The following is a 24,358-nucleotide window of genomic DNA, read 5'->3' as shown; positions in this document are numbered from 1 at the left end:
CTGTCAGCACAGAGCCTGACGTGGGGCTTGAACCCACAAACTGCGAGATCATGACCTAAGCTGAAGTCTGATGCCTCGCCAACTGAGCCACCCAGGTGCCCCAGTATTAGTGATTTTTGAAGTCATGTGAATATCCTGTTTCACAATAATCTCTTACTCTATAGTTTTGGCATCAGCTGCTGACCTTGCCCAAATTACTTTACTGGAGGTTTACAAAATGGTGGTTTTCTAATTTTATCATTCCTTCTGCATTCCTACCTGCATTCTTCTGTAAAGGAGAGCTTCACCTAATCATTCCTTCCACACTCTGAACTCTTGAATTCTTTTTGCATTTAGAATGTTTTTATCCATTACCATTTTTTTTGACACTCAAATTGTCCTGAATTGGCCAGTGGGAATCTCTTCAAGTAAGCAAGCTCCTTTTGTTTTTTTTCTTTTTTTTTTTTTCATTTTTTTTTTTTTCCAATGTTTTTTATTTATTTTTGGGACAGAGAGAGACAGAGCATGAACGGGGGAGGGGCAGAGAGAGAAGGAGACACAGAATCGGAAACAGGCTCCAGGCTCTGAGCCATCAGCCCAGAGCCTGACGCGGGGCTCGAACTCACGGACCGCGAGATCGTGACCTGGCTGAAGTCGGACGCTTAACCGACTGCGCCACCCAGGCGCCCCAAGCAAGCTCCTTTTGATATTGACCCCACTAGTCTTTGACCCCACTACTTCCTTGCTTCCTAGTTTAAGAGTTGTTCCAGAATCACTCTGTGAGTGGAATTAGCCATTTCCCCAAGGAGTCCTGGTTTTAGCAAAGAATGGTATTTTGTAATCAAGATCTGGACATTAATTAGATATGTTTAGAAGTATGGATCATTGCTTCTAAACTTTCCAGTAGACAGAGCTAGGAAATATTTTTTAAAAAAAATATTGAATTTACATTGGTACCTCCAGTTCAAATTTAACACCACAAGGTACTTCCTTTCTTTCTTGCCCCTTTGCCATCATTTATAGCTCCCTATTCCACTGGGATAACCTTGGTTTCCAACAACTCATTTGCTCTATTTACAAAATAGTTTCAACATTATTTTTCCAATACCAATTACACCAATTACAAACCCATTAAGTTCAAATTTTCTGGGGTGTCTGGGTGAATTGGTTGAGTAAGCATCTGACTTCAGCTTAGGTCATGACCTCATGGTTCGTGAGTTCAAGTCCCGCATTGGGCTCTGCAGTGATGGTGTGGAACCTGCTTGTGATTCTTTCTCCCTCTCTCTCTCTGCCCCACACGGACTTGTGCTCTCTCAAAAATTTTTTTCTTTCTTTGCAGTTTTTTTTTCCTCTTCCCATGAAGAGGTTAAGTCAGAATATAATGCTGAAAGTTACTTGAATTAATTTCTTTCTGTGAAATTACCCATTTGATATACATTTGGATTCATTTGCTCCTGTTTGTATTCAATTTTAGGGTGTGATTTTTCCATTCTTTTCCATTTGACTTTGAATATGCAAAACTTTCATAAGACTGAAAGTCAAAAGTTTATTAAAAGGTAAACTTGAACCCTCACTCCTACTCCAATCTTCCCAAGAGAAACCACTGTAACTAGTTTCCGGTTTATTCTACCTATGTTCTAAGCAAATACGCCCTTATTACCACTTGTTCCTTATGTAAAAGTAGTATACAATACATATGTTTGTTCTTTGCTTGCTTCACTTGACAATATAGCCTCAGAACCACTCCACAGCACAGTTCAGAGACCTTCCTTACTCTTTCTTACACCTACATAGCACTTCATTGGATAGTCATAGAATAGTTGATTCACCTAGTCTCCTGTGAATGATGTTTCATATCTGTGGAAGTGAGACTGTTGAGCCAATGAGCAGTTTTGTTGGGCATTGCTCAATTCCTCTCCACAGAGGCTGAGACAATCTGCATTCCCATAGCAATGTAGGGAGAGTGCCCCTTTTTTTCCCCAGAGCCTTGCCAACAAAACCTGGGGTTAGGCTTCTGAATTTCTGCCAGTCTGACAGGTGTAAAATGTTACCTCAGTGTAATTTCAATTTGCATTTCTCTTAAAAGTGAGCAACTTTTCAATGTTTCAGGCTCATTTTCTATCTTTGGACTATCTGTTCATCTCTTTTGAAAAGGCAAACATTTAAAATAATTTACCTATTTTCGAATTATGTATTAAATGGAATTTAGCATTAGAAGACTCAGGTTCAAATCTCAACTCCCCATTCTACTGTGGGGCACTGAGCAAACTGCTTAACCTGTCTTCACTTTCCTTATCCATAAAATGGAACATTCCTCCCACCCTAGTCCTATATACCTAATGGGTACATTCTCAAATTATAAAGTTTTTCCTAATTCCTTCTGCCTGTGAGAACACACAGAGAAGTTAATGACCCAGAAGATGGCTGTCGCCTGACCATGCAGGTGCCCTGATCTCAGACTTTAGCTTACAGAACTTTGAGAAGTTTCTATTGTTTATAAGTCCCTGTTGCTCCCCATCCTTGTCAAAACAAAACAAACCCAAAACGTTTCACCCATATTAAAATGGAAAAACTCTCTTTCCATCATGAATTCTTTTCTAGACACTCTCCTTTTTTCCCTTCCCTTGCCAAGATTCATAGAAATCTAATCCCTTGCCAACATTCATAGAAATATAATCTAATACCTTCTTTGATTACTCATTTCCCATAAGTCTCAACCCACAGCACTGTGGCTTTTGCCCTCACTACTATTGCTAATGTTACTAATGACCTCTTCTAATTGTCTAACCCAGGGGTCACTTTTGTGTCTTCCTTCCATGTCATTTGTGTCATTGGCCTTCCATGAATATCTATCTGATAGGATTCATTACTCCCTCCTTGTAGAATTAAAAAAAAATTTTTTTTAACATTTATTTATTTTTGAGACAGAGAGACAGAGCATGAACGGGGGAGGGGCAGAGAGAGAGGGAGACACAGAATCGGAAGCAGACTCCAGGCTCTGGGCCATCAGCCCAGAGCCCGATGCGGGGCTCAAACTCACGGACCGTGAGATCGTGACCTGAGCTGAAGTCGGACGCTTAACCGACTGAGCCACCCAGGTGCCCCTCTCCTTGTAGAATTAGATCAGACTGCACAAATATCTAGCCTCTTGTCTGGTACAAAAGAGAGGGTCAACAAATATTTGTTGAATGAATGATCAAATAAGACAAATAAATGAAACACTCTGAAACTGTAAAGTGTTATGCAAGCACTATCATTGTATTACAAGTGATATGTAATTTAATTTGGCTGTTGAACTGGGAGACAGATCAAGGAGGCTGTGAAGGTGCATTTAGGTAAATGGACTAATGGACAACTGATATTTTCTACAGACCAGGGCTCAGCTGACTTGCCTTAAAAAAATATGGGACATTCTGAAGGCTCTGTGCTCAACCTTAGGAAATAAGCTCCCACACCAAAGAAAGAGGTTAAGAACTATAAAGGATTCAAGGAGACAGAAGCAAGCCATAAGGGTTGAGTGGCTAAACGGTAGCCAGGGAAATGTGACCACTTCACTTCTTAATTTAGAAATCTAAATCCTCTGTGGAACTCTGTCCAGCTAGATGGAAATAACCCTTACGCGATGGGAAAAGTCCATGGTTTTCATCTACCTGTCCAGAGAAAATTCAATCTGACAATCTGAAATGGCACATATCCAGAAACAAAAGAAATTAAAAGCTTTGGCTACCGACTGACTCAGTGAAGTCCATATAACGTGACTTGGGTTGTGCTTAGGGTTGCTTCAGGTTCAACTTGAAAGAAAGAACTGGAGTCTATGTGGTGTAATTACTTTTCTGTCCTCAATATAAATGCCATGCATATTAGCCACCTGGGGCCCTCCACGGACTCCATCTATTTTTTTCCTCCATGCTTCTCAGGCTTACAATGACACAATTCCAAGGGGTTTTTCCACTATGTTCTATGTAATTATGCAAAGTATATTCTAATCTTACTGAAGTGTAAGATGAAATCTTGGGACTATAATACATTCTTTTTTTTTTTTTTTTTAACGTTTGTTTATTTTTGAGACAGAGAGAGACAGAGCGTGAACGGGGGAGGGTCAGAGAGAGGGAGACACAGAATCTGAAACAGGCTCCAGGCTCTGAGCTGTCAGCACAGAGCCCGACGCGGGGCTTGAACTCATGGACCGCGAGATCATGACCTGACCCGAAGTCGGCCGCTTAACCGACTGAGCCACCCAGGCGCCCCAATACATTCTTAAGTAAGTTCATTTCCATCTTTCACTCTTGTTCCCCTATACTGTGCCATTCCCAGAGACCCAAGTGATTAATTCCTTTCTTTCTTTCTAAAAATATATATTTTTTAAGTAGGCTTCACGCCCAATGTAGGACTCGAACGCATGACCTGAGATCAAGTTGCACGCTCTACCAACTGAGCTAGCCAGGCGCCCCCAAGTGATTAATTTCTTCTCAAATGTCATCCTCAGGAAATAGCCTTGTGAGGGTCCAAATGTTCCAAGCAAAATAGAAGAGAGCACATTTATAGCACCTAAAGGAAGACTGTATTGGGGTTCTGCTAGGATCAGTATAACGTGATATCATCTCCAGGGATTGGTATCCTGTCCATATCTTCTTCATCATACGACACCTACAGCCTCAATATTGTGAATCAAATTACTGAGACAACCAGGCACAACATCTCTAATTAATTTTTCCTTCCGAGAAAAGTTTATGCTATACATCTTCAGGTGAGGGACAAAATCATGAAGGATTAAAATAGCCCATCTGTTTTAAGTTCTATCTGTTCATATACCCTCCATTTCTCTGCACCTACAGAAGTAACTACAATTTGAGGCTTAATTTTTCTTTGGAAATGAAACATTATTTTAAAAGGAGCTGTAATGTCAAATATTGAAAAATATTACAATCAGCAATAAAAATCAACTAGTTTTTTATTCATGAACAAAATTATTGGTTGTGTCCAATATTCCTGTTTCCCTTGTTCAACTAAGAAAGCTGCCTGCCTTTCAGCAAAGGGTCTCTGTTCACATTTAGCTTTTTCTCAGCCAATGGGACAACATCCAGGAGAGCTGTTGATATTAAGACTTGATTGGGCAAAGGCTTCCAGCTCAGAGAAGTGGTACACTCTTAAGGATGTGGAAGAACTTTTTCTGGAAATACCCTGGCTTCCAACCAATCAATCCTCTCTTCTTGCTGAAGGTTTTCTTTAAACTATGCTCTATACTTTTCTCCATACCAGCTGGACACCTTTCTAAATAAACATCTCTGTGCAGTGCACTGCAGAGCTGAGCATTCTTTTGAAGGGAGGGGAAAAATCCTGCTGCCTCCCTTCACGCAATCTGCTTTGCACTCCAGGCATGGCAGCTAAGCACAAGATGAAATGACTTTGCAGAAAACTAACACCACCACTTGCAGCTTGGATAAGACCTTTTTCCGTGTCAATTGCTGGAAAAGCCAGCAGAGCACAGACTCACTGGAGAAGAGACAGGGGTTTGGATATAGGATATGGTGGTTCAAACAAGGGGAGGAAGCCATTGGGGAAGAAGTGTTCATGTACCCATTTTGTGCATAAGAGTTAAATTTCAGAATTCTTCAGTTGAAAGTTTTTCCCAAATAAGAGAAATATTCAGAATGGAGAGAACATGTCCATTTCCTAGAAAATGGAATTATATGTGAAGCTGAGATTTCCCCTTTTTCAAAAATCTATAGATACATATTAAAAAAATAAAAAAAGACTAATATAACAAAAGATATCAGTGCTTACCTCTTTTGGTGATGAGCAAATGTTATGTTATTTATAGCTTTCTGAAATTGTCTAACTTTTCTACAATGAACGTGAATTATTTTTGTAATGAATAAAAAACCCAAGACAGAAGAATATGCCAATAATCATGCTAAGTGACATAAGTCAGAGAAAGACAAGTATCATATGATTTCACTTATATGTGGAATATAAAAAGCAAACAAATAAAACCCAACTCAAATACAGAGAACAAACTGGTGGTTGCCAGAGGAAAGCTGGATGGGGGGATGGGTGAAATAGATAAAGGGGATCAAGAGTTACAAACTTCTGCACTTGGGTGGCTCAGCTGGTTAAGCGTCTGACTTCGGCTCAGGTCAAGATCTCATGGTTTGTGAGTTCGAGCCCCACAGGTTCTCTACTGTCAGCACAGAGCCTGCTTCAGATCTTCTGTCCCCCTCTCTCTGCCCCTCCCCTGCTTGCATTTTCTCTCTCTCAAGATAAATTAATAAGCTTAAAAAAATAGTTCAAGAGTTACAAACTTCCAGTCATAAATTACAGACATGAAAATGTACAGGATAGGAAATACAGTCAATAATATTGTAATAATGTCGTATGGTGACAGATGGTGACTGCAGTTATTGTGGTGAGCACTGAGTAATGTATAAAACTGTCGAATCAACAATGTTGTACACCTGAAACATTACATTGTATGGTAATTAAATTATACTTCAATAAAAAAATAAATAGAAAAGAATGGACTTTGTGTAGCTCACTAATAAGCAGTCTAAGCTTTCTATAATGATCATGAATCATTTTTATAATAAGTAAAAACACCCAAGACAGAAGGATATGCCAATAATCACGAAATAACAGGATCAATATACTGGTAGAAATACTGAAATGCATTTGTACTTGATTAGGGACTCTAGTCTGGGAAGAACTGGATTGTTTTTTCTGCTAAGAGTACTATTAAATTTTCTCTATTTGTCCTAAAATAAGCCAAGGAGAAGGTAGTTCTTGAGCGGGTGGCATCAGAGACACAGGGAAGTATACCTGAAGTTAAACAGGTTGAATAGTCAGATATTAATTATATTTCATAGTCATCATGTCTACGTCCTTTTTGGTATTAAAATATAAGCTAATGGAAAAGTGACTTCCAAGTTTATAGCTCTGGTCACTTTCTAACATGAGCTATTTTTGGCTACAGGCACTTGCCCTTCATAAAAATTAGTCATGTTACATAGACACAGTCAGGGGCAGGATCCATTTGAATGAGTGACTCATAAGTTTTCTATAGAGAACACAAAAATTCTTTCCAATAATACAACAGCAGGGAACCCTTGTGGAGGTACACACAAAAGACAACAAAGTCAAGTGCTTTACAAATGGAAAGGTCAATGACAGCTTTGTAGTATGATCTACACTTAGACATGGCAACACACATTGGTCAAGTTAAAGTAATGGAAAAAAAGTTCCTTTTCCAGCTCACAGCTTTTCATGAGTAATTTCATAGCTATACACCACTGTGAATCACTCTACAAGCACACACAGAGCGTCAAAAAGTTAATTCAGGGCACAAGCCTTCAATGGCATAAAATCTGACTGCTTGGTGACATAAACTCTTGAATATTCAGGGTGAGATGATCCAATTTAGCCAGTTGCTGTGCATTTATTCCTCTTATCTCCTGTTTCTCAGCTTCTAGTCATTTCACAAATGTCCTTACCGGAGAAAGGAAGTGAAATTCAAACCAAATCAATTTAGTTTCTGGTTATTAGCATTTTTGGTCAAAGTGTGTGGGAAGTGGAAACAAAACAAAGTTTTGACGTTCCCCACTGATTTTAATGACCCTTTTAACCTCATTCCCACTACCATGTATAGATGAAAACTAAAACTCTTAACATTTGGGAAGAAAATGGGTCTTAGGATTGCAGAAGGTTTCCCAATCCATCAGTCAGAAAGGTGTCCTTGGGCTAACCGCAGGTCATTAAATGTTCAGGAACCACAAAAAACAATTTTAAGTCACTGAAATTTTAGCAATCACAAAAGTATTTGGGGAACTCAAAATGTGGCTATAAGGTTCCAAATGTTTAAAAGTCCAATAGCATCTCAGTTATAAGTAGTTCCCACCTGCTCTGCTCAGATATATTAGACCTTAGGCAAATTTGGCAGATTTGAAAGAGTGATGACCTCAAAGGATCATTCTATTTGGATACATTGTATAAAACTATTATGGACTATTTTTTTTTTTTTTTGAGAGAGAGAGAGAGAGAGAGAGAGAGAGAGAGAGAGAGAGAGAGAGAGAGAGAGAAACAGTGAGAGAGAAACAGTGCACAAGTGGGGGAGAGGAGCACAAGGATAGAGAGAGAGAGAATTTCAAGCAGGCTCCACCCTAAAGCTCCATCTCATGACCCTGGGATCATGACCTGAGCCAAAATCAAGAGTTGGATGCTCAACCGACTGAGCCACCCAGGCTCCCGTTTTGGACTTTTGACTGTCATGAAAAACAGACGAGATACTTAACAATCGATGGGTGGAAGAAGGGCATGATTTATAGCATTTGCCTACTTCCTTGGTCTAAATTTTTCCACCCATTTAAAAAAAATTTTTTTTAGTGTTTACTTACTTTTGAGAGAAAGAGACAGAGTGTGAGTGGGAGATGGACAGAGAGAGAGGGAGACACAGAATCGGAAGCAGGCTCCAGGCTCTGAGCTGTCAGTACAGAGCCCGACATGGGGCTTGAACTCACATGTGAGATCATAACCTGAGCTGAAGTCGTACACTTAACCGACTGAGCCACCCAGGCGCCCCTCCCACCCATCATTTAAAAGATTTATTTATTTTGAGAGAGAGAGAGGGAAAGCATGCACATGAGCAGGGGAGGCGCAGAGAGAGAGGGAGAGAGAAAATCCAAAGCAGGCTCAGCGCTATCAGTGCAGAGGTGATGAGTGGCTCAATCTCACAACTGGGAGATCATGACCTGAACTGAGAAATGAAGACTTGGACGCTTAACTAACTGAACCACCCAGGCAACCCCTGACCAGTCAATTTTAATCCACCAGCTTGATGTCACTGAATGAGGAACTGGGAAGAGATGAGCAGAAGCATACTACTAGATAACATTTCCACCATACAATAGATGTAAATAATCTAAGAGCACAGATAACAGTAAAATGTAGCAAAAAACTAGGAAGTAATGAAGTTTGAGTATTTATTACCTTTGTTTTAAATTTAAGTTACATTTTATTTAAATATAATATGGACTAGATTCAGCACATCACTTAAAGCAGCCTGAGACTTACCAAGAATACATGCTCAAATATCTGTGTAGGACTATCCATCTGACCAAGGATCACTATCATTTCATTATCTATAAATTCCTTGAATTCTCGCAAGTTACACACCATTTGCATTTCCAACTCAGTTCGTATCTGAAACAAAGAGGACATATTTTACTTCTCTGGAAAGTGCCTCTGTACTTTCAACCACTATTTCTTTTTTTCTTTTTAAAATTTTCTTTTTTTCTTTTTGAGAGAGAGGCAGAGTGCGAGCAGGGGAGGGGCAGAATGAGAGGGAGACACAGAACTGGAAGCAGGCTCCAGGCTCTGAGCTGTCAGCACAGAGCCCAATGCGGGGCCTGAACCCATGAGCCGTGAGATCATGACCTGAGCCGAAGTTGGACGCTTAACTGACTGAGTCACCCAGGCACCCCAGTCATTCACTATTTCTAACCCCACACCTGCTATTCCATTGCTAGCCTTGGAACAGGAGTTCAAGGTTTCTTACCTCTTTGGATGTGATATTCTCCAAATCCTTCTGCATCATTATCTCCCTTAATTTGGTTTTAATTAATCTTTCTGTTCGCTCACGTTCAGTTGGTCTGAGAAGAGAGAAATGGTGATTTTTTTCTTAGGCAGGCATTTGACTAGCTTAATGAACATACCATTTGATTATGTTTCCCAACTGGCAGACCTTCCCTCTATTACCCTCAAAAATTTATATTCTGAAGGTATGGTAAAAAAAAAAAAAGTAATTGAGGAAACTTTCTTTGCACAATGTACAGAATGTAAACATGTATAGAGAGGCTGTACATGTAAAAGCCCTTAAATATATGCATAATCATCTATGAAGGAGTAAAGACAAATAGGCTATGCTGTGTATGCTACTTTAACACAGAACCACAGCCATACTTCTCCATCAAGTACCCCTGGCTACCACCTGCTGCACTAGAATACCAAGCTGGGTAGAACAATGCTGTGACCCACTATGGAACTGGGTCTTCTGTAGGTTAAAATGCCACCTAATGCTCATCATTCACTGCTGTCGTTCTAGAAACAGGAAAGACAAAAGAATGATTTCTGCCTTATTCAATGAGGCAAATTCTTTCCAAAATGGGTTTCCAAGAATTAACTACCCAGAGGACTTCCATCCAAAATGCATTCCTTTTCATGAAGGTTCTCATAACATCTCTGTGAAATTATTATCCCCATTTTACAGATGAAGGAAGCAAACACAGTTGAAAGGTTAAATGACATACCACAGATCACATACCCTGGCAGTTGAACCAGCACTCTCAGCCCAGCCTAACACCCTACCTGCAGGATTATGTTACTTCCCTTAATCTTCTGACTCTCAAAAATAAAATTACCCCAGGAACTAAAGGAAATTAAACTAGGAAGCTGACTCTCCAATTACTAGAAAGACATTGGTTCAATGTAACTGGATGCTTCTCTCTAAAAGCACTACTTCATATTATGCAGAATTTGAGTGAGGCTGACAAAGAGCACTTTCCATCTCATCTTTCCCTCTTACCTACTCAAGAAGGTATCTGCTCTGTACCTCCTTATTTGGAGATGGAAATGGACTAAGCCTTCAGGCATCCTGCCTGCCTTTGCTGCCTAAAGCCTTATCACTGGCTGCAAAAATAGCTTCGGTAATCTCCAAAGATGGATGCTCTGACCTCACAACCTTGGGGCTCCCTACCACTTGGACTCTTAGTTTCTCATGAGCCCTGCAGAATACAGATAATACTGGTGCCATTTCCCTATCCATCAAGGCATCCCTGTCTTGACCAGGATTAAAATTCTTAATCATGCTCCCCACGATTTTTCCTAGACACAGCTAATGGTAGGAACTTCTATATTTCAGTCTTTTATTAAAAAATATTGATAAAAACAAATTTTACCACCTATGTGCATGAGTTAGATTCCCTAGTTTAGTAATCTTTCTCCTAATCCTTCACAACACTTGGATCAGAGTGGTTTGGGAGCAGATACACCTGGGTTTTAATCTGAGCCCTGCTACTTACCAGTGGTACAACCTTGAACAAATTCCTTCCCTTTTCTCAGCAGGTTTCCTTTTCTATAAAATGAGGACAATATCTGCCTCATGAGATTCTTGAGGATTAAATGAGGTACCATGTATGAAGTGGCTGGCATAATATTTGATATACACTGGAGGTACTACATACGTATGTTCCCTTCTTCCCCTTCCTTGGATTTCAAAATATAAACTGTATTTGCACTAGAGCACTTCAATCCATTTTGGCACACATTCTCCCTGTATGCTCAGCATTCTTTTTTAGGCTTTTCTAGTCAATTTAGGGAGGAGGGAATGGAAAAAACATGACAACACAGACACAATTTCTTGCTCAATTTCACTAGGGAAAAATTTGGAAAATACATAAAAATGCAAAGAAAAATAAAAATCACTAAAAATCCCTGCATCAGAGATAATCATCAATACTCTGACCTATAGCTTTCAGTCTCTTTCTAAGGCAGATATATAAATATATCTTAAAATTGGGGTTATGTTGTACATACCAAGAACTAACATTTAATGAGCCTCTACCATGCGCCAGGGACTACACTTTACATTACTCTTTTTGCTTGGGGATATATATAGATAGAAAATGGCCAATTTCCTTGCCTTTTCTTTCTTTCTGCTCTAATACCCAAATTTTCTCCAATAAATCATGAGAAATGAGAAGGGTTTTCTCTCTCTCATGCAAGTCTGCTTTAGAATGTCCAGTTTTGCGGGGCACCTGGGTGGCTCAGTTGGCTGTCTGACTTTGGCTCAGGTGATGATCTCGTGGTTCGTGGGTACGCGTCCTATGTTGGGCTCTGTGCTGACAGCTCAGAGGCTGCTTGGGATTCTCTCTCTCTGCCCCTCCCCCCAACTCTCTCAAAATAAACTTGAAAAATAGAATGTCCATTTTTGAGTCAGATGAGACATCCATCCCTTTGATACCCATCAACCAGCTATAAAGCATGAAATCAGTAACATTTTCCAAGATTCTGAAAGCCAGACTAATCCTTATTTTTTCAGTTACTGTGGGATCGTCAAAGGATTAGGGATAATGAAAAAGGAGGTCCTATTATCAGTAACACCCTATGCAAAAGAGCTTCCACCGCTTTTTTGACTGATCTGTTCACACAATTCTTGGATATTTTAGCTTTTCTAGTAAAAATAAGTTCACATTATCTAAATTAAGCATTTTCTTAAAAAACAAAAGAACTCCACCCCCCGAACTATTTTGATAGGACTTTAGGAATCTGAAGGTGAAGGTTTATATGATCAGACAGTAAGTAACTACTCTTTTTTCCTAGCTGTAGAATACCTTGGAAGTGCTGAGATGAGTTCAGAGCAAAATAAACACCTTTTTTAATTTCCAAAATAGTCACATAAGTTTCAACACATAGACCTAAAAAGGAAATAAACATCATCTCCACCTCAGGCCTTTATCCAACTCAACAGTACACCAGGGAGATTTAATAAAATCTCCCTGACAAAGACCCAAAAAGGCAAAGGTGGGGCTGATTCCAACACTTGAATTATAAATTATTTTTTGACAAACGTGAACAGAAATCAGTTTAAAATTAGCATAACAACCTAGGCAGTCTTTTAAATTGACTGGAAACATTAGAAACATCCCTTTAATAGCTTCTCTATGTCATTAATTTGCTTACCAAATGCTTCTTTCACAGATAATGCAAAGGCAGACTTCAGCCTACCTCCCTTTACATTTTTTTATTTAAAAAAAAAATTTATTTTAGAGAGAGAGCGAGCAAGCACGTGGGAGCCAGGCAGAGGGAGACAGAGAGAATCTTAATCAGGCTCCACTCTGAGCGACCACTGAGTGTGGAGCCTGACATGGGACTTGATCTCATGACCGTGAGATCATGACCTGAGCAGAGTTGGATGCTCAACTGACTAAGCCACCCAGGCGTCCCAGCCTAACTCCCTTTAAATTCAAATTTCAAATTAGTGGAATCTGAATAGGATTTTATGGTATTGCAGTTTTTTAATATGGAGATTCCAGTGTGCCCAGGAGTGAAACTCCTAAAGCCTTTGCAGATGGAAAGAATAGGGTTCTTTGTATGGCAGATGTGTAGTGTAGACAATGACTAATATCACTGGTAAGATTAATTCTCCAAGAGGAGAGATTAGGGGGGAACATGTTGCTTATGACACTTTGGACACAGTACAGAAAAATTCCGTGATCCTAAGTAAACTGACTTACATGTCTGTGAAGAGAGCTGGAGAGTCGGGCCGGTGGGACTGCACATCCTGCATAGCATTCCATTCATTGACTGATGACTGATCTGAGTTGATATGGCTCTCGTAATAACTCACCCAGGTGAGAAACAGACTGCCTGGATAGTAGTTATGCATTCTGGCCACCTCACAAGCCTTGTGTAAACTCTGTAATGCAGACCTGAAAGATACATTGGGAAATAAACACTGTAGAACTGTGGGGATACCAAAAAGCCAATAATCCATGTGTACCCAGAATTCTTTCAATTTTTAGATCCTATAGAATTTGGCCTCTGGAGAATCTATTCCCTGGAATTTAAGATTCTCTGATTCTGATTATACTATATTACCTATTCATAGCATTCGGCTAGATACTTCTTGCTGAAAGATATGATGCATTATTAAGATTGGGTTAGAGATGGGGGTAGGAGAACTGACAACCCATCAGTGAAAAACAAGTACCTATGGAGCTCATGACCCTGTGGTTGGAACATGCTATCTATGGGTGTACTATGTCACTACAGAACTAAAGATCTCAACCATTTACTATATTAACTATATAAAGATTAGTTTCCTTTGGTGCAGAATCATCTTACAGCATATATTCCCTATGATTCTCAGAGGGTCCACGAAGAACACATAGCTAGATGTCCCTAAGCCTTGAGGACATGTCCTTTCATGCCCAGGAAGGACTAATCTAATGACATTTATCATTCTTTTTTTTTTTTAAGGTGTTAGAACCTTTATTTTTTACTTTTTTTAATTTTTAATTTTAATTTTTGTTTTAAATTTACTCCAAATTAGTATATAGTGCAACAATGATTTCAGGAGTAGATTCCTTAGTGCCCCTTACCCATTTAGCCCATGCCCCCTCCCACAACCCCTCCAGTAACCCTCAGTTTGTTCTCCATATTTATGAGTCTCTTCTGTTTTGTCTCCCTCCCTGTTTTTTATATTATGTTTCCCTTATGTTCATCTGTTTTGTCTCTTAAAGTCCTCATATGAGTGAAATCATATGATTTTTCTTTCTCTGATTGACTAATTTCACTTAGCATAATACCCTCCAGTTCCATCCACATAGTTGCAAATGGCAAGATTTCATTCTTTTTGATTGCCGAGTAATACTCTAACATACCACATCTTCTTTATCCATTCATCCATTGATGGACATTTGGGCTCTTTCCATACTTTGGCTATTGTTGATGGTGCTGCTATAAACATGGGGGTGCATGTGTCCCTTTGAAACAGCACACCCAGGGGCACCTGGGTGGCTCAGTCGGTTAAGCGTCCGACTTCAGCTCAGGTCACGATCTCGCGGTCCGTGAGTTCGAGCCCCGCGTCAGGCTCTGGGCTGATGGCTCAGAGCCTGGAGCCTGCTTCCGATTCTGTGTCTCCCTCTCTCTCTGCCCCTCCCCCGTTCATGCTCTGTCTCTCTCTGTCTCAAAAATAAATAAAACGTTAAAAAAAAAAAATTAAAAAAAAAAAAAAAAAAAAAAAAGAAACAGCACACCTGTATCCCTTGGATAAATGCCTGGTAGTGCAATTGCTGGGTCGTAGGGTAGTTCTATTTTTAGTTTTTTGAGGAACCTCCATACTGTTTTCCAGAGTGGTTGCACCAGCTTGTATTCCCATAATGACATTTATCATTCTTGCTGCGTAAGTTTCCCAGTCTCTTTAAACCATTTATTCATATGCTTGAGCTACTTTCTAAGAATAGCTCTGGTTATACGAAGACTAATTAAATCTCTGACTCTGAACTTAGGAACCCAAGGGTAAACAAAACTGAAAAGTACCTTTTTTTTTAACTTTTATTTTTTTATTTGAAAAGTACCTTTTTGGTTATATGCTTGGGAAAAGCTAAAGCCAGAAATGCTAGGAAGTCAGTTACATAAAAGCAGGGATCTTTCTACATTTTGTTTACTGACATATTTCAAGTACCTAAAAGAATGTCTAGTTTATGGTTGGAGCACAGTATTTGCTAAAAGAAATGTCTTATTAGCTGTTAGCTAATGCTGGTCTCCTGTGGGAAGAGGGCAGTATGAGAAAATTCTATAGGCAATCTATTTACATCTTACTTCTAAAATTTTGCCTCAAAACAGAAGTGATCCATGTTAACTTTAGAAAATTTAGGGATCTTAAGTATAAGGCAGAAATAGCCTATAATCTGGCCACCTAGAAATAACCACTGTTAAGGTTTTAGTATAGATCTTTTCAGTTTTTTTGTTTATGCATAGATCTATAATAAAGATATGATCACATTCTATATACCTTTTAACTTGATTTTACTTTGTACCTTCTTACCAACGTCTATGTCAATATTCTTCAACCAGATTCTTTTTTAATTTTCAAAAATATTTATTTTTTGAAAGACAGAGTGCGAGTGGGGAAAGAGCAGAGAGAGAGGGAGACACAGAATCAGAAGCAGGCTCCAGGCTCTGAGCTGTCAGCACAGAGCCCGACACAGGGCTTGAACTCACAAACCACAAGATCATGACCTGAGCCGAAGTCGGACACTCAACCAACTAAACCACCTAGGTGTCCCATCAACCAGATTATTCTTAATGGTTGCATTATATTTAGTAACATGGAGGCACCATAATTTAATTCCTCCTTTTCAGACATTTAAATTGTTTTCCATTTTTTGCTATTATTACAACACTTATGGTTAAAATTTTTGTACACGCCCATGGTTATCACCTTAGGATAAATTCTTAGAAGAAGAATTACTAGGTTAAAAGGGCATGCAAAATGGTAAGGCATATTGGCAAATCATCCTTAAGAAAGGCTGTTCCAGTTTATTCTTCCACCAATAGTAAATGACAACGTCTGTTCCTTAAGTCCTTGTCAACCCCATATATTGTAAGTTAAAAAAGAAAATAGTTGCCAATTTAATAAAGGAAAAACATTTCAGTCCATTTTTATCAGGGAAACAAATTTTTCCCTAAAAACAAAGTTGCAGAATCTTTTAAAATGCTTTCTATTACTCAAAGTAAGCCAAATTCTCAAGAGAAGTTTGTCAGATTCTGAGAATTCTCAGTGAATTTCAGTGTCATTACATAGATTGGAAGGTAAGGGCCAGCTGAGTGCAATGTACAGGATATTCAACACATGTTTTCTTTATCCAGGAAACATGTGCTTCAAAAGCATATGCCACAAGTGTCTGGGGCAAGTGCCCTAAAATACACTCAAGGCTTATTAGCCACCTCAGTTATTTTAGCTGCATACAGGATTGGGAGGCTGCAGTAACCACCTTCTCTATGAAGGAAACACCTGGTCTAAATGCTGCTTTGATCCATACATTTTTTTTTTTTTTCCCCTGTGACTTTCAGTTCACTACTCCCCATGTGGTACACCAAAAACTTTATTCTACAATGAGCTAACAGAAGTAGGACTAGTCAATTTGCTTTAGAACATCCCAGATTGAACTAGGTTATTACTTGAATCTTCACTGTCTTATGAATTAAGACTGCTTTGTACTCCTTTTCAAAATATAACTAAAAACACTGTCATTTTTGGGACTTACGCTGTTTGGTTTTACTTGAGACCTAGGAACAGATATAGGTCAATTGCCTTTAAAGGAGTCTTCGTCAGAGAAGGTAAGTTTTCCATGAGAGATTTATCTGTGAAACGTGCCCTAAATCTAAAAATCTGGCTTAAACACATAACTCTGTTCTACCTCAATTACTGCATGAAATGGTGACTCTTAAGCTCATTTGACTCTGTTTTATCCAGCTCAAGTCTATCAATCCTGTTATTCAGGGGCAAATGAGCTCTCTGGAATCTTTTTTCAGGCTCCTTTATTTCCTGTTGGCTTTCATTCTGTCCATTCTGTTCCCCAGGGGGACTTCTACTACAGAACAGGCAGCTGAATGAGAAACTAAAATTCAAATCCCTGAACTCAGGGATAGACTAAATCTTAGAGTCACACCATTCCCTAGTTATATGAGATCATTTTTCTACATAATCGAGAATAAGTAAGAGTCGATTCTGTCTAAATAGAAGAGATACTCTCAGGCCAGTTATGTAACCTTTCCAAAACCTCAGTTTTCTCATCCATAAAAAGGAGCCACTAATATTATATTGGGGAGTTGGTGTGATGACTAGATATAATCCACATAAAGCACGCTGTCTGACACATAGTTAAGTAGCTCCAAAGCATCAGCACACCAGCTGATGTTTATTGACAACTATAATGTGTAGGCTTTATTTGTATTATGTAGTCTTGCAAACAGTCACCAGCAATTTAAATGGAAACTTATCTACCTATAACTCCATCAATAATATCCCTGATTACCTTAAGAAATTCAACACTAATGCATTGTAGTACTGCAATGTTGTAGATTTGGCTCTAGACTGTTACTAACTTAAGTCAATGTGTCCCTGTAAAACTCTGTTCCAATTGGCAATCTGATCCATTAAGTGTCTTCCAGAGTCTAAGAACATCTCTGAATTTTACTTGTTTACCAATGCTTAAGGCCTTCCACTATGAGAATTTGAAAACTGAACTCTTAGGTCATCTTTAACTATGAGGACCACACGAACAGATCACACAAAATCTTAAACACACAAACAGATCATATAGCATTTTCATAGAGAACTGTGCTATTTCAAATACTGCTATTCACAAAATATTGCCCTAATACTATATTTAAAAACGTTCATAGAGACATTAAAAGTCCTCTTACCACATTGCCTGTACAGATACAGGTTTGAATATGTGCACTCTGTTATCCGTTGATACACTGAACCCACTAAGGAAAAAAATGAGACAAAAATCCACAAATGAGAGTAGGTTATTTCAGTTTTGAGTTTTTGAGGTCATTTCCCAGGCTCACAACTGCTGGCTTGGTAGAAGAAATCACCAGGTTCATGTAGAAGTTAACTGGAGTATAGTTGACTTGAAAAGCTTGACTGAAAAGCTTCAACAAATTGTCTGATTTTATCTACCAAGCAAAACGAATGGACTCCCACACTGGAGTTAGGAAATTACATATAGTTTCCCAGCTGTAGCTACAGACAAACTGTTCTGCTGTATATTTCTATTTGGAAGTCTTGTGGGTTCTTAGCAAACCTGACCTGGGTTTTATAAACTGGAGCAAACATCTTGGTCTCTTGGGGACACATTCTAAAAACACCAGGAGGTGGGGGTGGAGGGTCACTGGAAGGAATTGGCACAGGAAAGGGGTTATACTGTAGGCTGACAGCTGGCAGAGGCAGCAAGAGGTTATTTGAAACAGAACATATCATCCTCTGGGAGAGCATTGCAACAGTCCCACATGCTCAGATGAAAGAGTGAGCCAACAAACTAGTTTTTCTTTGTTTGGATTCTTACTGTAGCCAGCCTAGAAGAACAGAAGTGAGAGGCCCTGGCAAGTTATATTTTTACTCCACTTTACAAAACAGAAGTTTAAAAGGACTCACTGAGTTGCTGACATGACAGTTTACTTGGGCACACTGGGCCTCCCATTCAGCTGAATGAATGGGCACTAAGATGGAACCCATCCCTTGGCTTTCTGTAGGAGAATAAAAAGGGAAAGCTCTTACCCATCACCATCCAAATGAATTAGGGTGTCACTCCAGAGAGGCAGGACTAAGCCCATGGTACAAGTGCTGCTGCAAGACAAGAAACAGTCCACAGGTTAATAATGCCTATTATTCTAGGAAGCAGTTCTTTATTAACTCTTTCAACACAAAAGATAAAGCCCCTCAGCTCTAAATTCTGGCGTGTTAGGAGTGGAGGAATTTCTATCATATTACTATCAACCTAATGCATGTGCTCTGGAGCTGTATCAAACAGGTGGTTATTAGGTCCTTACATATTTAACAAAGAAAACTTATTGACTGAGCAACTTGTATTGCAATCTCGAAAGTGGCCACTGTCTAAAAATCCACATGCTGACTTGTGATTGGCAGGTTTCACCCCAAAGTCACAGCACCTAACACAACAACAAAAAAATTTCTTTTAATATTTATTTTGGGGGGGGGGCAGAGAGAGAGAGAGAGAGAGAGAGAGAGAGAGAGAGAGAGAGAGAGAGAATCTGAAGCAGGCTCCAGGCTCTGACCTGTGAGTATAGAGCCTGACAAGGGGCTCGAACCCATGAACTGTGAGATCATGACCTGAGCTGAAGCTGGATGCTTAACTGACTGAGCCACCCAGGCACCCTCCAAAATTTTTTCTAATGCCAAGAACTACTGCTGGTTGCTGAAGACCTCTGAATATATAATTTTCTCAAATTTAATTCTGAAGTTTATGTAGATTTACTAAACATCAGAACACATTCAATTGTCTAAAAGAGAAAGGGAATTAAAATATGTAAAAAAGTAATTGTTAATGGTTTGTGATCAAGTTAGAGAGAAAAAATAGACACAATGCAACTTAAATAAAACAGAGCCTGGTGACAGTGCACTGAACTAGACCAGCACTGCTGAGATGCAGAGCGAATAGGAATGTTAACAAACCAACAAAAGGACAGCCCTAGTATACTGAAATCCTATTTAAGTCACATATTAACTCAGGGAGGAAATTAGCTTTAAGTTAAGGGAATAGGTTGGGATAGAAAGCCATAGGTTCTCAGGGTGCCTGGGTGGCCCAGTTGGCTAAGTATCCGACTCTGGCTCAGGTCATGATCTCACAGTTTGTGAGTTTGAGCCCCATGTTGGGCTCTGTGCTGACAGCTGAGGGCCTGGAACCTGCTTCTGATTCTGTGTCTCCCTCTCTCTCTGCCTCTCCCCCACTTGTGCTCTGTCTCTCTGTCTCTCTCTCTCAAAAAAATAAAATGTAAAAAAAGAAAAAATTAAAAAAAAAAAAAAGAAAGAAAGCCATGGGTTCTCAATTGTGTCTCTATTGCACCACTTCTCTGTAGTCTTCCCCGGACCTCTGCCACTTTCTCTCCTTAAGGTTGCCATAAGCCAATTTCCCCTTCCATCCAGTCTCCCAAAGGCTTTGACGCCCTCTCCCTGCCAATGTATCTAGAAGAGCAGCATGGTATAGAAGGAACCGTACACATGGGAGGCAGAACAGCAAATTATGGTTGAGAGCACGGGCTCTGGAGTCACATGGGCTCTGGAACCTAGATTCTGGCACTAACTGTATAATTTTAGGCAAATTATTTAATTGCTTTGTGCTCCAGTTTTCTCATCTATAAAACCAAAAACACCTTCTTTTGAAGATTAAATAACACACTAAAAATGTGTATCACAGTACCAAAACATAACAAAACACTTACACTGTATCAAAATATCTGGATTTGATCTCCTTCGGTATTTCAATTCTTTTTGGTAAGTTATTTACCCTCTCTGTCTTAATTCCTTCATCTTAAAATGCAGGTAACAAAACCTACTTTCATAGAGTTATCATAAATATTTTAAGTATTTAAAGTGAAACAATACATATGAATAGTCATATAAAACAAATGCTGAGTATGAATTTTTGGTGAGTGTTCTAATACAACTGAAAGTGGGGGCATGGAGAGACAGGAAACATCACAAAGATGCAGTGAAAACAACATGAAGAATATCAAGCTTTGACTGTTGGGAGTCAGTGCAGGGCTGACCAAGGCCATTCCCTAGGTGGGCTGTGTCTAATGCTTTGCACTGTGCTTGCTGGTCTGTGTTACTCAGTGCTCCCTCCACTAATGATTCCAGAGTTCAGGAGAGTCAAATCAAGATTGCAACAGCTTATCCACATTGGAAGGCTGGGCCTGAACTCCAGACACACAGCTATCATGCTAGAGTCCAGGGGGGAGGAAGACAACTCTACCACTATTTTCATTGAGAAGATGAGATGAGCACAAGTAAAACTTGTTTTGAAAATGGTGTCCTCAGATGGAGTGGGGTTATTTTCAGAGTAGTTCCTTTTTCCTTCTTTTCTTTTTCTTTTTGAAGTGAGTGCCTAGCCAGGTTCTCAGCAACAAGTATAGTTTGGGTATAAACACAAAACGTTTATAGCCTAGTGACAAATCTTGACATTAAGTAACTACAGAAGAGGATGCAGAGGTCTAAAAGAGTGTGATATATGAGCTTGTGATCAAACACCAGTTAAACTTTGGACAAGAGGCAGTGATATGTAGGAATCAAACATCACATTTTCAGCTTATATTCAGGCCAGGCTCCTTCTTTACATTAAGAAATAGCTTTTTCACATGATAGGAAAGACAGGCCTGAATTAGGCACACCTAGTATTTTTTATCTAGTTTACCTTGAGTTTCATGAGATTTTTCTCCTTTAGAGTATAGGTACTTATTTTAGTACTCATCCCATTCAACAAATATTTATCAAGTGCCTATTTGTACCAGACATTTCAAGGTGTTGGGGGTTCAAAGGAAAATTACAAAATGACACCAAAAAGCTCTATTATTTTATAATTTGAAATATATTCAATGCAATTTGGAAACCAAGGTTACACTGTATATTAAATATTTGTTATGTTTTCACTCTTATGTGGATCCTGAGAAACTTAACAGAAGACCATGGGGGAGGGGAAGGAAAAAAAAAAAAGAGAGGGAGAGAGCCAAACCATAAAGGACTCTTAAAAACTGAGAATAAACTGAGGGTTGATGGGGGGTGGGAGGGAGGGGAGGGTGGGTGATGGGCATTGAGGAAGGCACCTTTTGGGATGAGCACTGGGTGTTGTATGGAAACCAGTTTGACAATTTCATATTAAATAAAAATGTCTTCCTTAAAATATAACACAATACTGAAAGAACTTGTAAACAGGCTAAATGAATTGGCATATCATATCTTGGGGACTATTTGGGAAGATATGTCTGTCATAAACAATCGGTTCTACTTTGGTTTAGTGCTATTTTGAAACATGAACTTTTTATATTCTCTGATATAAAATGATACAAATTCCTTCAACAGCAGTTGAGCTAGAAATGATACTAGATTACCTGAGTGCCAGTATTCTGAAGTGGGCAGCACTTTTTTTTATTATCCAAGGAGATTAATCAAACAGAAGATGGGAATTCATAATACTGAGGTTACCAAACAGAATGAAAACTAGTTTCTATAGCTTTTCACATTACATTCTGTCTTCCATAAAATAAAATTTTCTTTTGTTAGTCAGATGTGATTCAGGCAGGACCATTACTGAAGACAGATGAAATTCACTGAGGATAAATTATTGGGCACCCATATTAATAAGCATTCTTTATGATTTCTGGGAACATTTGGAACAAAGTAAAAGAGATAAGATTACACAGCTCATTTCTCACATGCTGAGTCAGGAGAATCTGAAGTTGTTGCCTTGGATCCCTAGGGGAAGACTCAAGTATAAGTTTCCACGCAATCTCAGTTCCTGTTTTATGGGGTTTCTAAGAGAAGAATCAGGAAGAACCAAAGGAAATAAGATATAGAGTAGCACTGCCCAACTGAACTTTCTGCAACAATGGAAATGTTCTGTACATGTACTGTCCAATATGGCAGCCACTAGCCACATATAGCCAAAGTACTTGAAATGTGGCTAGTTGTGACTGAGGGACTGACATTTAAATTTTGTTTAATTTTAACTTATTTAAATGGTCACAAAGTGGTTAGTGGCTACTGTATGGGACAGCGCAGATCTAGAGAGAGAAAAGTCCAAATCAGAGGTCTTAAAATACTAATGATGTAGGCAAGGTAGGTAGTTAAAAGGATAAATGCTTACTTTCTGAAAGGTCTATTGCTTAGCTAATACCAGAGGTTAAATCCATGCAGGAGAAAACCGAAATGTGGTCTATAAACCTGTGTAATTTCAGAGCATACAATTAAAGGCTGTATACAAGGTAACAACTCTGGCCTCGTGAAACCACAAATAACTTTCAGGTTGACTGTACAAGTGTAGGTAAACACTTGTTTGGGAAACCTAATGACAAATGTGATTTTTTTCTTCCCAAGATCAGGACAATTAGAATCACTCCCTGTCTTCTCTTTGTGGCTAAATTCTCCCAGGCCCGGATCACACTGCCAGCTACTCCACAGTTCCATTCTAGTCCTGAACCAGGAAGTCAATGCTTTGAGACATCTGGCAGGATTTCCTGAGGCTTATTATCTGGAGTGCAAAGATCTGCTTAGCCACATTCCACAGTCTTCTCAAGGTTTCTCCAGAAGAAGTGGGAAAATAAAAAAGGAAAGCAATAAACCTTATGGACACAAAAGAGCCAGGTTCTGAGTGGTGTATGGTATCTTTAAATATAGGATGCAAAGTACTGCTAAAGCCAAAGGTGTAAGATTATAAAAGGTTCTGTTCTGAGTTTAAAGAATCAATTCCTCCCAACCCTGCCCTTCTACCTCAGAAGCAGGAAAAAGGAAGTAAAACATTTGGTAAAAGCAAGGTGTAAGGCCAAGAATAAACAGAAGAGATTGCAGTTAAAGTGGGCTCTCTTTGAACCCAAGACCCACTGGTGCACTATATTAAAGGGTACGTGCCCTAGAATCAGCAATGTGAATCATTACTGCTTAAAATAGAGTTAACTACAAAGAAAAGGTAGCTTTTTATTCCTGGAGACTGAAGTTTAAATCATTTGCTTTATATTCATTACCACCTAAGGGTAGAGGAAGGTGAGGAATAGGTGATAAATTAGGAACACAATCAAAGACATTCACTAATCATTTTCATCCCTCAAGATTGTATGGCTAAGATAACTTTTGTGCTCCCTAGTTTTAGGCATTGACCTTTAAGAATAGAATTGGCAAAATATGTTTTTGTAATAACTCAAAAGGCAACTGGAATAGGTTATTTAAAAAGGAGTCTTCTCATCCTCCTTTTGGGGTACCGTACCTGTCATTAGAAGAGAAATCCATTCCTAGGACGATGCTTTCTTCAGTGTCTTGTCTACCATTAGTTGAAACCACTACCATATAGCGTGTTCTATTCTGGTAAGTACTTTCTAGTCTTACAGCCTGGAAGATAACAGACAACAGATACGTTAGGAAATTTAGAAGGTTAGTTGTAGATCATTCAACCTTTTTTATATCAGCATCTTACAGCATGCTCAGGAAGACTTAAATTCACATCCCAGCTCATGTATTAACTATGAAACCTTCAGTAAGTTACTAAATTAATTGGAGGGAGATATAATAATACCTACCCCCATTGGATCA

The 24,358-nt window shown here is 39.1% G+C and overlaps 1 protein-coding gene across 7 annotated transcripts in view; it reads right to left on the bottom strand.

Moving 5' to 3' along the window:
- Positions 1–24,358, bottom strand: part of SSH2 (slingshot protein phosphatase 2) — a 254,643-nt gene that overhangs the window by 28,806 nt on the left and 201,479 nt on the right. For 5 of the 7 annotated variants that reach the window (XM_042966619.1, XM_042966621.1, XM_042966622.1 and 2 more), the window contains 6 exons: positions 24,036–24,157; positions 18,821–18,889; positions 17,962–18,027; positions 13,263–13,457; positions 9,527–9,620; positions 9,043–9,171 (listed from right to left, as the gene is read on the bottom strand). In XM_042966619.1, coding sequence (XP_042822553.1) covers positions 9,043–9,171; positions 9,527–9,620; positions 13,263–13,457; positions 17,962–18,027; positions 18,821–18,889; positions 24,036–24,157 — 675 coding nt within the window. Of the gene's footprint in view, positions 1–9,042; positions 9,172–9,526; positions 9,621–13,262; positions 13,458–15,750; positions 16,128–17,961; positions 18,028–18,820; positions 18,890–24,035; positions 24,158–24,358 lie in introns of those variants that run through there. The other 2 variants (XM_042966620.1, XM_042966624.1) reach the window with 2 other exon arrangements.

Source organism: Panthera tigris, chromosome E1 (assembly GCF_018350195.1).
Source record: "Panthera tigris isolate Pti1 chromosome E1, P.tigris_Pti1_mat1.1, whole genome shotgun sequence".
NCBI lineage: Eukaryota > Metazoa > Chordata > Mammalia > Carnivora > Felidae > Panthera > Panthera tigris.
This window is presented reverse-complemented; position numbering and strand designations above follow the sequence as displayed.